Consider the following 14,762-nt stretch of genomic DNA (forward strand, 5'->3'; position numbering starts at 1 on the left):
CAGAAAAAATTATCTAGGAGTCCTGGTAGACACCAAGTTGAACATGAGTCAGCAAAGTGCCCTTGCTGCTAAGAAGGCTAAGGCTAATGATAGCATTAGGCAAAGTATTGCCAGTAGGTCTATACTTCTCCTCTACTCAGCACTGGTGAAGCCACATCTAGAATACTGTGTCCAGTTCTGGGCCCACTAGAAAAGGAAACAGAGGAAACATAGTCATACTGGTAAGAGCCCAGAGGAGGGCTACCAAGATGATGAAGAGACGAACAACTCTCCTGTGAGGAGAGGCTGAGAGCACTGGGACTGTTCAGCCTGGAGAAGAAAGCTTGACGATCTTATCAATGTCTATAAACACCTGAAGTGAGGGTGAAAAGATAGTGGAAACAGGCTCTTTTCAGTGGTGACTAGTGCTGAGACAAGGGGCAATGGGCACAAGCTAGAACACAAAAGCACCTCCCAGTTTAGTATCATCTGCAAATTTACTAAGGGTGTCTTCAAATCCTTTATCTAGATCCTTAATAAAAATATGGAAAAGAATTGGCCTCAAGACAAAGAGAAATATGTGTATATTTCTTGGTCACACTTGGGCAGAGTGACCACGAAATGGTGGAGTTCACTATTCTTGGCGAGGCCAGAAAGGGGACCAGTAAAACCGCTGTATTGGACTTTCGGAGGGCTGACTTTGAGCTGCTCAGGACACTAGTTGATGGAGTCCCTTGGGAGGCGGTTCTGAAGGGCAGAGGGGTCCAGGAAGGCTGGGCGCTCTTCAAGAGGGAAATCTTAATGGTGCAGGAATGGTCTGTCCCCACGTGCCCAAAGACGAGCTGGCGGGGAAGAAGACCGGCCTGGCTCAACAGAGAATTGTGGCTTGATCTTAGGAGAAAAAAGAGGGTTTATAATCTTTGGAAAAGTGGGCAGGCCACTAGGGAGGACTATAAGGATGTTGCGAGGCTGTGCAGGGACAAAATTAGGAAGGCCAAAGCTCATCTGGAGCTCAATCTGGCTACTGCCATTAAAGATAACAAAAAACATTTCTATAAATACATCAGCACAAAAAGGAGGACTAAGGAGTGTTGAGGGATTTCTTGAAACAGCAAAAATCCCATGGCTTGCTGTAGCTGAGCAAACCAAGCTACCAGGGCAACTATGAGAAGTTCCCATGACAGTGTTCCCACATCGCCCAATTGAGGAATTCAGGAAAATATTGTTACCAGTAGCTGGCCTCAAGGACAAGGTCTATGTGACTGCTAATCACAAGGGGGTTGTTTTCTTGCAGGTGGGGTTGTTTTCTTGTAGCTGTTTGTCTGAGTGCTTTTGACCAATAATCTTGTGTGAAACACTGTCCACCCCTGTTAAGTTCTCTATAAAAGTTAGGCTATTCAGGCAATAAAATGGAGCATGATCTGACTCTACTGTGTGTCTGTCGTGCTTTCGACCGTGCTTCCTGCAACATATGGCGCCCGAACAGGCTGAGACCTGAACAGGACCCGAACGGAACATCGCAGCTTCGCCGGGACAAACATCGCAGCGCAGCGGGACACCAGCGGCGCCGGCACATCCGAACGCAGGTAGACCAGGAGACCAGCGGCGCCGGGACCAGTGGCGCCGCGACCTCGCCGCGCCGTCGGGACTTCGGAGCGCCCATCCGACCGGCGCTTGAGCGGACCGGACACCGGCCCAGGAACACGGTACACAGGACTCACGGTGAGGCGTGGTATTCCCGCTGAGACACGCGGAAAACCGCGGGGAACGGGGTTTTGCGGCGGGACGTGGAATTGCGGAGGGCCGCGGGAAACGGAGTTGCGGCGGGACGTGGAATTTGCGGAGGGCCGCGGGAATTAGAGTTGCGGCGGGACGTGGAATTTGCGGAGGGCCGCGGGAAACGGAGTTGCGGCGGGACGTGGAATTTGCGGAGGGCCGCGGGAATTAGAGTTGCGGCGGGACGTGGAATTTGCGGAGGGCCGCGGGAATTAGAGTTGCGGCGGGACGTGGAATTTGCGGAGGGCCGCGGGAAACGGAGTTGCGGCGGGACGTGGAATTTGCGGAGGGCCGCGGGAATTAGAGTTGCGGCGGGACGTGGAATTTGCGGAGGGCCGCGGGAATTAGAGTTGCGGCGGGACGTGGAATTTGCGGAGGGCCGCGGGAAACGGAGTTGCGGCGGGACGTGGAATCGCGGAGAGACGCGGAAAAGGGAATTGCGGTGAGACGCGGAATCGCGGAGAGACGCGGAATCGCGGTGCGATACGGGCCATCCGAGATCGAGTTGCTACGGGAGACCAGAGGCGTCAGTGGACAATGGCGGCCGACCCTCACCGTGTGGCGAGTCGGCACAGAGCAGAGGGGCGGAGATCAGGACTCTGCAGCCTGTCTGACGTAACCATGGAGGCAGCGGCAGCAGCGGCTGTGCTGCTTCTCTCTGGCATTCTTTTTATAAGAAGTTATCTTGCAATGCAAAAAAAGACTATTCGTCCCCAGATCGGTGTTATAACTATGTTTCTGGATAACATTCCGTGGGGTTGCCACATTCTACAGACTATTAATGACGATTTAGCTCTATTGCAGGGCAGGAGAGCAGAGACGCAGATTACACCGCCAAATGACCACCGTCAGGCTCGTTCACAAACAGCTTCTAGGGTTGCAGCTGGCACGGCCTGCAGCCGTATAGCAGACGTTACACTCTCTTTCCTAACTAGTAATCATGTGTCTCATCCATTTGTGGTGAATGGTCAGTGGCAAAAAGAAAAGGGGGAGAGTAAGGGGCAACAAAGACGGAAACGGTGCCAGGAGGATGCCACTGACACTAACAGCATGGGTAATAGGAGTAGTATAAGTGACACAGGTGACGGTGTGGGGCGGCGGCAGGCGCTGCCGTGCTGCGGGGCACTCTGCCTGCTGCTCGCCCTCGCCGGCCTGTGCACTGCTGCCGACGGTGCTAGAGCAAAATGTGAAGACTGCTCAGATGGCAGTGATGAGAGTGCTTGTGTGAAGAAGACGTGTGCTGAATCTGACTTTGTGTGCAACAGTGGTCAGTGTGTGCCAAATAGATGGCAGTGTGATGGGGATCCGGACTGTGAAAATGGGTCTGATGAGAGTGCTGAGCTGTGTCATACGAGAACATGCCGGGTAAATGAAATCAGGTGTGGTCCTCAGTCAACCCAGTGTATCCCAGTGTCCTGGAAATGTGATGGTGAAAAGGACTGCGACAGTGGAGAAGATGAAGAGAGTTGTGGCATTGTGACTTGTAGTGCAGCAGAATTCACATGCAGTAGTGGGCAATGTATTTCCAAAAGCTTTGTCTGCAATGTTCAAGATGACTGCAGTGATGGTAGCGATGAGTTGGAGTGTGCACCTCCTACCTGTGGTGTTCATGAGTTTCAGTGCAAGAGTTCTACCTGCATCCCTATCAGCTGGGTGTGTGATGATGATGCTGACTGCTCCAACCACTCGGATGAATCTTTGGAGCAGTGTGGCCGCCAGCCTGCGCCTCCAGTGAAGTGTGCTACGAGTGAGGTGCAGTGCGGCTCAGGTGAATGTATCCACAAGAAGTGGCGATGTGATGGAGATCCTGATTGCAAGGATGGAAGTGATGAAATTAACTGCCCTTCTCGGACCTGCAGGCCAGACCATTTCAGATGTGAAGATGGGAACTGTGTCCATGGGAGTAGGCAGTGCAGTGGTGTGAGAGACTGTCTGTATGGCACTGATGAAGCAAACTGTAACAATGTTATTCAGTGTTCTGGACCTGGCAAATTCAAGTGCAGAAGTGGAGAATGCATAGATATCAATAAAGTGTGTAACCAGCAGAGAGACTGCAAGGACTGGGGTGATGAGCCCCTGAAGGAATGCATCATAAATGAATGTGACTGTCCAGCTGGGTTTGAGTTTATAGACAAGAGAAACTGTGGAGACATTGATGAATGTCAAAACCTTGGTATCTGTAGTCAAATGTGTATCAACCTGAAAGGTGGCTACAAAAGTGAACGTAGCCGTGGATATCAGATGATTCCTGCTACAGGAACCTGGAAAAGGTCATACTGGTACAAAGACACAAATAACACCTGTGATTGCAATGACGCTGCTAAGCAGGGTTTAGGGGTTTGTAGCATGGAGACAAGGGGTAACAACTACAGTGTTTGGAACAATTGTACAGCTTTGGCCTTACCTCCTGATGTGCTTCTGATTTGTGGGGATGGGGCCTGGCAAGGTATCCCTGCAAATGCTATCAGATGTCCATGTTACATAGATAAACTCATTGTATTTGCTCCTAGCTTGTTACAGTTGCGTGAGATCACCAGACATAAATGGACATTGCTTGCATTGGATTGCAATGATAATGTTGAATTGTGTGGGGTTGCAGCTAGAGTGGCATTAGCAATTTCAGTGCCTGGAGTGGCATCTGCGGCCGCATGTAACAACTTAGAAAAATTGGTATGCTGGGCCGAGAGGCAAGCCTATGCCACGACAGAGATACTTGAGGAGATGTTACCAGATCAAAATAGTCTGCAACATCTGCTTTTACAGGATCAAGCTGCTATTGACATCTTGCTTTTGGCTCAAAGGAATGGGTGTGAGGACTTTAAGGGAATGTACTGTTTAAACCTTTTTGATCATAATGTGTCAATTCACAAATCCATTACTTTCCTGAAAGAGCACATGAGAAAGATTCAATATGGTATCAATCCTTTCAATCAATGGTTCACTGACTTGTTTGAAACAAAGTGTAGATGGTTGCTGGGTTTAATCACAAGGGGATTAAGGATTTGGTTTATGGTGGTGGTAATCATCGTTGTGTGTTGTAAGTATAGCTAAAGAGTTACTTGTAAAACTGCTGTGTCAGGCTTGGTTTGCTCAAAAGAAGAAGGGGGAATTGTTGAGGGATTTCTTGAAACAGCAAAAATCCCATGGCTTGCTGTAGCTGAGCAAACCAAGCTACCAGGGCAACTATGAGAAGTTCCCATGACAGTGTTCCCACATCGCCCAATTGAGGAATTCAGGAAAATATTGTTACCAGTAGCTGGCCTCAAGGACAAGGTCTATGTGACTGCTAATCACAAGGGGGTTGTTTTCTTGCAGGTGGGGTTGTTTTCTTGTAGCTGTTTGTCTGAGTGCTTTTGACCAATAATCTTGTGTGAAACACTGTCCACCCCTGTTAAGTTCTCTATAAAAGTTAGGCTATTCGGGCAATAAAATGGAGCATGATCTGACTCTACTGTGTGTCTGTCGTGCTTTCGACCGTGCTTCCTGCAACAAAGGAGAATCTCCATCCTTTACTGGATGCGGGGGGAAACTTAGTTACAAGAGATGAGGAAAAGGCGGAGGTGCTCAATGCCCTCTTTGCCTCAGTCTTTAGCAGCAATACCGGTTGTTCTCTGGATACTCAGTACCCTGAGCTGGTGGAAGGGGATGGGGAGCAGGATGTGGCCCTCACTATCCATGAAGAACTGGTTGGTGACCTGCTACGGCACTTGGATGTGCACAAGTCGATGGGGCCGGATGGGATCCACCCAAGGGTACTGAGAGAACTGGCAGAGGAGCTGGCCAAGCCACTGTCCATCATTTATCAGCAGTCCTGGCGATCGGGGGAGGTCCCAGTTGACTGGCGGCTAGCAAACGTGATGCCCATCTACAAGAAGGGCCAGAGGGCAGACCTGGGAAACTACAGGCCTATCAGTTTGACCTCAGTGCCAGGGAAGCTCATGGAGCAGATCCTCCTGAGAGTCATCATGCAGCACTTGCAGGGCAAGCAGGCGATCAGGCCCAGTCAGCATGGGTTTATGAAAGGCAGATCCTGCTTGACGAACCTGATTTCCTTCTATGACAAAGTGACGCGCTGGGTGGATGAGGGAAAGGCTGTGGATGTGGTCTACCTTGACTTCAGCAAGGCTTTTGACACCGTCTCCCACAGCATTCTCCTCAAGAAACTGGCTGCTCTTGGCTTGGACTGGCGCAGCCTTCGTTGGGTTAGAAACTGGCTGGATAGCCGGGCCCAAAGAGTCGTGGTGAATGGAGCCAAGTCCAGTTGGAGGCCAGTCACTAGTGGCGTCCCCCAGGGCTCGGTGCTGGGGCCGGTCCTCTTTAATATCTTCATTGATGATCTGGACGAGGGCATTGAGTGCACCCTCAGTAAGTTTGCAGATGACACCAAGTTAGGTGCGTGTGTCGATCTGCTCGAGGGTAGGAAAGCTCTGCAGGAGGATCTGGATAGGCTGCACCGATGGGCTGAGGTCAACTGCATGAAGTTCAACAAGGCCAAGTGCCGGGTCCTGCACCTGGGGCGCAATAATCCCAAGCAGAGCTACAGGCTGGGAGAGGAATGGTTGGAGAGCTGCCAGGCAGAGAAGGACCTGGGAGTGATGGTGGATAGTCAGCTGAATATGAGCCAGCAGTGTGCTCAGGTGCCCAAGAAGGCCAACGGCATCCTGGCTTGTATCAGAAACAGTGTGACCAGCAGGGCTAGGGAGGTGATCGTCCCCCTGTACTCAGCTCTGGTGAGGCCGCACCTTGAGTACTGTGTTCAGTTTTGGGCCCGTCACTACAAGAAGGACATGGAGGTGCTTGAGCGGGTGCAGAGAAGGGCGACAAAGCTGGTGAGGGTCCTGGAGAACAAGTCCTATAAGGAGCGGCTGAGGGAGCTGGGCTTGTTCAGCCTGGAGAAGAGGAGGCTCGGGGGCAACCTTATCGCTCTCTATAGGTACCTCAAGGGAGGCTGTAGCGAGGTGGGGGTTGGTCTGTTCTCCCACGTGCCTGGTGACAGGACGAGGGGGAATGGGCTTAAGTTGAGCCAGGGGAGTTTTAGGTTAGATGTTAGGAAGAACTTCTTTACTGAAAGGGTTGTGAGGCATTGGAACAGGCTGCCCAGGGAAGTGGTGGAGTCACCATCCCTGGAAGTCTTCAAAAGACGTTTAGATGTAGAGCTTAGGGCTATGGTTTAGTGGGGACTGCTAGCGTTAGGTCAGAGGTTGGACTCGATGATCTTGAGGTCTCTTCCAACCTAGAAATTCTGTGAAATTCTGTGATTCTATATTCAGTATAGGATTCAGTGAGGATGATCAAAAACAGGACATTATACAAGCAGGTACGTTATTGTGATGTTGACCAAGTTCGATAAATTTCACAAGAACTAGGCTGTTTTAAATGGTAAAAGATTAATGTCCTTTCTTCTGTCCATGATTCCCCAAATGTTCTTCCTATTCTGAGCACTAAGCATTTTTAAGGTAAACTTCATTTTTTACCCCACTAACAGACTCTACACAGTCAGACAGTCTAAATTTTATTCCTTTTTGACTAGAACAGCCTTTACACTACAAGCCATTTACAGTGAAATGTAAGTTTTCTGGTGGCTCAACAAGAGGGAAAGTTGAAAAAAAAGTAAACAACTTCTTGTTCAGCATTTCAAACCTGCAGTCCGAGGCAGAACTTTTGAGAACATGCTATTGTAGAGAGACTCTTGTAGGAGTCAAGAAAACAGTTTTGTTACATATTTTCCTTTTCCTTTATTTGAGGCTTTTAGACTCAAATAAATAATGCAGATCACTGCTAACACCTTTGATATAGTTACAAACCCTCTACAAAGTAATTCTGGCCATCTAGTGGGATATCTCCTTTCAATTTTGCTTCTATTTCTTATTATGGAAAAAAAAAAAAAAAAAAAAAAGGCATGGCCAGCAGTGCATATACTCAATCATTTCTAGCTGTGAAAACACAAGTTTCTGCTATTTACTACTGGTTCAGCATTTTTCAGTCTACATGACTCCCAACAATATCTTCCCATCAAACCATAAGTATAATTCAAAAGAATGCAGTTAGCAGAACAGTTGGTTTTTAGTCATCAACACTGATTTTTCACCAGTTGCCTTTGGATACACTAGCATAATACAGACAGGATGACAAAGCAATGTGGGAGCTGCTAGAGATAAACCAGTAATGTTTGGGATGCAAGCTATTCACTGGAAACTTCTGACTACAGAAAGAAGAACACGAATCAAAGATTTCTTCATAACAAACTCTTCTTAATGCTTCCAAAATTAGCCACAGTCTAAACACATTTAATGACATTTTTATGCTGAAAGTAGAATTAGATAAAATCTTTTAACCCAATGAGGAAACTAAATTTGAAAAGGTTTAGTATTTAAAATGAATTGGCAATTTACATCTCAACACAATAATTCCCTCTATCTCCTGCTTTGACACATTGCTAAAATAAATTCTGCTATAAATAAAAGAGACAGCTAGGTTTTCAATGAAGATGCTTTTGTCTCTATATGTGTAAGATTTCTTACAAAAGCTTTGTATTCATATGTATTCATGACTTACATTTTCATTTATTTTCCCAGTGTGTATGCTGCCCATGAATTTTAACACATTAAATAATGTTTAAGTCATTGATTTCTCAGCCAGATGATATTATGCAACCTGTGGTGTTGGCAATCAAAATTACTAAGTGTGTTCAAATCTTCACTTTTGGCATATCACTTTCAAGAGGTGTCACCCAGACAAAAGAGCATGTGTACCATGCCTTACTAGTGGCACAAAGAAAAACATTATGAATGAAAAAAATATCACTTTAATTATTTCGTTCATTGCCCCATTACAGCAAACCAATTATTATTTAGCACCTGAGCATTTCAGAATAGGTCTGAACAACTTAATAGTAGGAAGAAAGCAATCATAACGGATGGCACCAATGTAGCTAGCCTATTGACAATTTATGTTTATTAGCATAGTTTCTCAAAGGCAAAAATCCTAGCTAAGAAGATCCAAGAAGCTTTATATTCAGCAGATACACAGCTGTAGTTAAAAGTAAAGTTCATGAGCTGGACTCATTTTTTAAAAAACATCTTTTGGAGGTATTTCTATGCAGAGGACTCTATGAAATGAAATACTAACAAAGAGGGGTTTTAGAATCATACAATCACAGAAACATTCAGGTTGGAAAAGACCTCCAAGCTCACGTACTCCAACCTTTAACCTAATACTAAAGCCCACCATTAAACCATGCTACTAAGTTCTACATCTGTACATTTCCTAAAGACCTCCAGGGGTGGTGACACTTCCCTGGGCAGCCTATTCCAACATCCCACAACCCTTCCAGTAAAGAAATTTCTCCTAATATCCAACCTAAACTTCCCCTGTCACAACTTGAGGCCATTTCCCCTTGTCTTATCTGTGCTTGGGTGCTTGGGAGAAGAGACCAATCAGCATTTTGCTATAGCTGCCTTTAAGGAAGTTGTAGAGAGCAATAAGGTCTCCCTGGCTAAATAACTAACAACAGCTAATGTCTAGGCTAAACAACCCCAGTTCCCTCAGCCACGCCTCGTAAGACTTGCTCTCTAGTCCCTTCGTCAGCTGTATTGCCTTTCTTTGGACATGCTCCAGCACATAGATGTCTATCTTGTATTAATGGGCCCAAAACCAAACACGGTATTTGAGGTGCAGCCTCACCAGAGATGAGTACAGACAAATGACCACCTCCCTGGTTCTGCTGGCCACACTGTGTTTGATATAAGCCAGGATGTTGTTGGCTTTCTTGGCCCTTTGAGCACACTGCTGGCTCATGTTCAGATGGCTATTGACAAATACCCACTAGGTCCTTTTCCCCCAGGCAGCTTTCCAGACACTCCTCCCCCAGCTTGTAACATTGCATGGGGTTGTTGTGCCCCAAGTGCAGCACCCAACACTTAGCCTTGTTGAAAGTCACGTGATTGGATTCAGGCCATCAATCCAGCCTATTCAGATCCCTCTACAGAGCCTTCCTACCCTTGAGCAGATCTATACTCCTGCTTAACTTGGTGTTGTCTGCAAATTTACTGAGGGTGCACTCGATCCCCTCATCCATATCACCAATAAAAATATTAAAGAGAACTGGCCTCAATACAGGTTTCACCCGCTTTTGACAAGACCTGGATATTATTAATTAATAAGGAATAAGAGTGCTTTTTCTGCAGTTTAAAATAGTCTCTTTCACCAATCTTCTATCACACAGCCTGTAGCGTTGCATGGGGTTGTCGTGCCTTAAGTTATGTCCCTGTACTTAGCCTTGTTGAACTTCATACAGTTGGACTTAGCCTGTCTTTCCAGCCTATCCAGATCCCTCTGCAAATCCTTCCTACCCTCAAGCAGATCAATACTCGCACATAACTTGGTATCATCTACATATTTACTGATGATGCACTCGATCCTCACATCCAGATCATTGATATTGAACCATACTGGCCCCAGTATTGAGCCCTGGGAGACACCACTACTGATCAGCTTCCAGATGTATTTAACTCCATTCACCACAACTCATTAGGCTCAGCCATCCAGCCAGTTTTTAATTCAACGAAGCATAAGCCCACCCAAGTCTTGAGCAACCAACTTCATCAGGAGAATGCTATGGGAAATGGTGAAAAAGGCCTTACTGAAGTCTAGGTAGACCACATCCAGAGACTTTTCCTCATCCACTGAACATGTCACCTTGTTGTAGAAGATCAGGTTCATCAAGTAGGACCTGCCTTTCATAAACCCATGCTCACTGTGCCTGATCACCTGGTTGCTCTGTAGGTGCCATGTGATGGCACTCAAGATAATCTGCTGCTTGAGCTTTGCTGACACCAAGGTCAGACTGATAGGCCTGTAGTTTCCCAGACCCTCCTTCCGGTCCTTCTTGTAGTTGCGCGCCGTGTTTGCTAGGTATCGGTTGACTGGGACCTCCCCTGATAACCAGGACTGCTGGTATGTGGTGGAAAGTGGCTTGGTGAACATTTCCTCAGCTCTCTTAGTACCCTCAGGTGGATCCCACCTGGCCCCATAAACTTGTGTACATCTAAGTGGAGTAACAGGTCGCTAACCATTTCTTCCTGGATTATGAGGGCCTCATTCTGCTCCCTGTCCCTGTCTACCAGCTCAGGGGGATGAGTAACCAGAGAACAGCTAGTCTTGCTGCTAATGAGTGAGGCAAAGAAGGCATCAAGAACCTCAGATTTTCCTCATGTTATGTCACTGTGTTTCCCCCCACATCTGATAAAGGATGGAGATTCTCTTTAGTGCTTTTGTTGTTTATGTATTTATAGAATTATTTCTTATTGTCTTTAACAGCAATAGCCAGACTGAGCTCCAGCTGATTTTTGGCCCTTCTAATTTTCTCTGCATAGCCTCACAACATCTTTATAGTCCTCCTGAGTGGCCTGCCCCTTCTTCTAAGGGTAATAAACTGTCTTATTCTTCCTGAGCTCTAGTCACAGCTCTCTGTTCAGCCAAGCCAGTCTTCTCTGCCAGCTCATAATTTAACATGGGGGAATGACATGCTCCTGCACCTTTAGGATTTCCTTCTTGAAGAGTGTCCAGCATTCCTGGACTCCTTTGCTCTTCAGGACTGCCTCCCAGGGAACTCTGCCAAACAGTCTCCTCAGGTGGCCAAAATCTGCCCTCCAGAAATACAGGGTGGAAGTTAGCAGAACTGCACCCTGGTGATTTTTATTTTTCTTGCCCCTTTCTGTTTGTGTTTTTATTGAAAAAAGTGAGGCCCGCAAATGCTGACATTTCTAAGTCCATAAATGTTGACATTTTTTGACATTTTTAGGAATATATAAAGGTTCCAGAAGTGCTAAATTGTACATTATCCAAACCATAATCAATGCAAGCAGATTTTTTATTTATTTTTTTTTCCTAAACTGAAAAGAGAAGTTGTCTAAATGGATGGGAATTGCATTCAGGATAAAGGCTTTTAAATGCTACTGCTAACCTACAAGCTAGATGTGTAAATTTCTATTATAATTAGTGCAAAATCACTCAGAATAGGTATGCACTTTTGTTTCCACTGAATAGCTGTCTATCTAGAAATGAATTCTACCCAAGGTGGAATCTTCTTTTTCATTAATATGATGCCTTTTAGAAAACAGGTGAAGGAGTTGATGAGTTAATTTCCTCCTTTAAAACATGACACTTGGTATATTGTTCTAAGATATTAGTTGAATTCACACACTGAGGGAAAAAATAATATATAAAAATTGCATAGCATCTATTTGACATTAACCAAGCCCCTGACTCACACTAAACATTTAAATAAAGACGAAGATTTTATTTAACTTAATTCTATGGCTGAAATGTGCAAAACAATAAAGAATCAGGCATGATTATATAAACAAACAAAATATTTGGTATATTCTTTAAGTACACAGGAGTTGCCACTTTATAAAATGAATATAACAAGCAAATCTCTTTCCTAACTCCCCCGCTCCTCTAAAACTCTGATTTGTACCATATTATTATTTGAAGACTGCATTAGAGTTGTACCTCTTAAAAAGAATGCTCTTTAAAACATATCCCACAAACAACACTGAAAGGTTTCACGTTTTAAAAATATTATGAAACAACAAATAATGAAAATTTAAGGATTTTTTTAACCCATGCTTTGAAGTAGAATAAAAAATGTTAAACATGTTTTCTGTACCTATTTTTTCCGTCTTTTCCAATTAATTTCAGTTAATCCTGTTTCAATTCTCCAGATAATGAAGCAAAATGGACAATGTTAAAATCTCTTTCTTATCTTCCTCTTGAAAATAATCAAGCCACATATTCAGAAAATCTAGATGTAATTGTTGTAACTCAATGAATTAGTAGGAAAACATTTGCAAATCAATACTATATTCTGTCATCAAGAACATAACAAATATCTCTGTTTCACATCAGCAAATAGACTTTGAAAAAATGTCCACAAAACTGGAAAAAAAAAAAAAAAAGTTAGTCCTTTTTAATATAAACAGGGAAACTAAAATTAATGGGAATATGTAAATTAAAAAAAAAAAAAAAGATTACATAGAGAAACCTTAAAATATTTCTTTAAAACAAATATCAATTCACATGTAAAATGTAGGTAGTCCATTGATTATAATCTGTTTATTATACAAATAAGTTCACACAAGTAATTCTGTCTTTGACATATAAAGGTTTCTTGTTATTTCTAAAATAGTTTTGCTAATACTTATGTATTATTGTTGAAAGTAGAATTAGCTGTTTGCATTTAAAAATAATATTTCATTATTTTTTAGTAGTTGTTTGTAACACCAACATATATTCACATATCAGAAAATTTTGTTAACTTGCTATAACACTATTTATTTTAAACAACTTCTCTAAGCACTATTTTAGTCTACCCTTTTTGACTAGAGTCATGCTGCTCCTAAACCTGAATTCCTTATATTTACATCTTGGAAAATGTTCAGCATTTGTTCTCACCCTATTTTAATAATATGATATTCCCTTTAAGCCAAAATTTAACAACCAATTTGTTACCTGAGTATTTTCTTTCAAACTGAAGAAACTGCAGAATTACCTCTTTGTTAATTATCATCATTTTGGTCCTTTAGAAAGCTCTAGAAATGTAGGTGCCATTTCGTATGCTTTGTTGTTTTAGAATTAAATATATTTTTGATTAAATTTAAATTTAATAAGTTGATTAAAATTAAAAAATAATTAAATTCAAGATATTTTAATAATTAAATCCTAAGAAACCTCCAAGGCATGATTAAAAAAAAAAAAAAAAAGAAACATATTACCACATCTTGCCTAGCAAATTCATTCACATCTATTCTAGTGAGCTTTTTCTTACTTTTTTTTTTCTTACTTTTACTATCTCAATACAAAACTGTGATACATTTCTATGTCACCTGAAGACCTTGGTTACTGTGATTTTTCCACTACATAACATGCAGGTTGTTCTTATTATCATATGTCTTCAAAAAGAAACTTAATCTGCCAAATCCATCTCTGAGCTTTGCAATGACATTATGACAGTGCACTGCTATTAGAACTTCTTTTCATAAAGCAACAGTCTCTGCTAACTGAATGGTAATTTGTACAGGAATAACCCTATGTGTCACAGACTACTTCTGAGTGAGCAGAAAATTTACAGTTACATTTAATAAAGAAAGATGGTACACTCTAATAACATTTTTTCATTTTTCACAGTTCCTCCTCCTCTACCCTTCCTCCACATATGTACATTTAAGATTTAATCAACTGTTCACAATTAACAGAGAGAAAAAAAAGTTCTAGAAATTTGGTTTCAGGGGGGTTGTAACAGCATGTGAGTATGACCAACCAAGACTTCACAGATTACTGTCTCAGAATTCCCTCCCAGACACTCCCCACTACCCTTCCAGCTTCCTGCCAAAATAATATTAATAAAATAATCTGTACTTTCTGTACTTTCTGTTATTTATTGTGTGAGATTCAGCACATTTTTATACTGTTATGTTTCAAACTTTCTCAAGTGATTACATATGCATCTACAGAAAAGTTTGTAAAACTCTATCACAAAAATGCAAAGATCAGTCTATTTAAAATAGATTTAGTGACACTGGAGCACAAAAAATAGAGGGTACTTACCTGAGTAACACAAGCATGTTTTTCTTTGGCAGAGGTGTCCCATTCACTACTTCCTTGGATGTTCCATCAGCTTTGTCAAAAACTACAAATATGTGAGGTAATCTCTAGTGATAACACAAGACAATTGAGAGCATGTAAGATAAACATCCCTGCAGACACCAAGGTCAGTGCAGAAGAGCAGGAGGTGCTCCAGGCATGCAGCAGAAGTTCCCATGTGGCCTGTGGAGAGGTCGCTGATGGAGCAGGCTGCCCATGGGAGCAGTGGAGCAGATCTTCACGCTGCAGCCCATGAAGGAGCTGGACACTAGGTGGATGTGGTGTGGAGGAGGCTGTGGCTCATGAAGAGCCCACAAAGGATCAGGAGGTCTGGGGGGAGCTGCTATCCATGGGGGACCAAT

At 43.7% G+C, this 14,762-nt stretch overlaps 1 protein-coding gene across 1 annotated transcript; it reads left to right on the forward strand.

The window, feature by feature from the left end:
- Positions 1-1,157: 1,157 nt before the first annotated feature.
- Positions 1,158-5,201, forward strand: LOC311444797 (uncharacterized protein). The gene has a single exon (XM_084536184.1). It carries the CDS (start codon positions 2,293-2,295, stop codon positions 4,804-4,806), a length of 2,514 nt encoding a protein of 837 aa, XP_084392310.1. The 5' UTR covers positions 1,158-2,292; the 3' UTR covers positions 4,807-5,201.
- The last annotated feature ends 9,561 nt before the right edge of the window (positions 5,202-14,762 follow it).

This window comes from Aythya ferina (assembly GCF_964211825.1).
Source record: "Aythya ferina genome assembly, chromosome: 1".
Classification (NCBI taxonomy): Eukaryota; Metazoa; Chordata; class Aves; order Anseriformes; family Anatidae; genus Aythya; species Aythya ferina.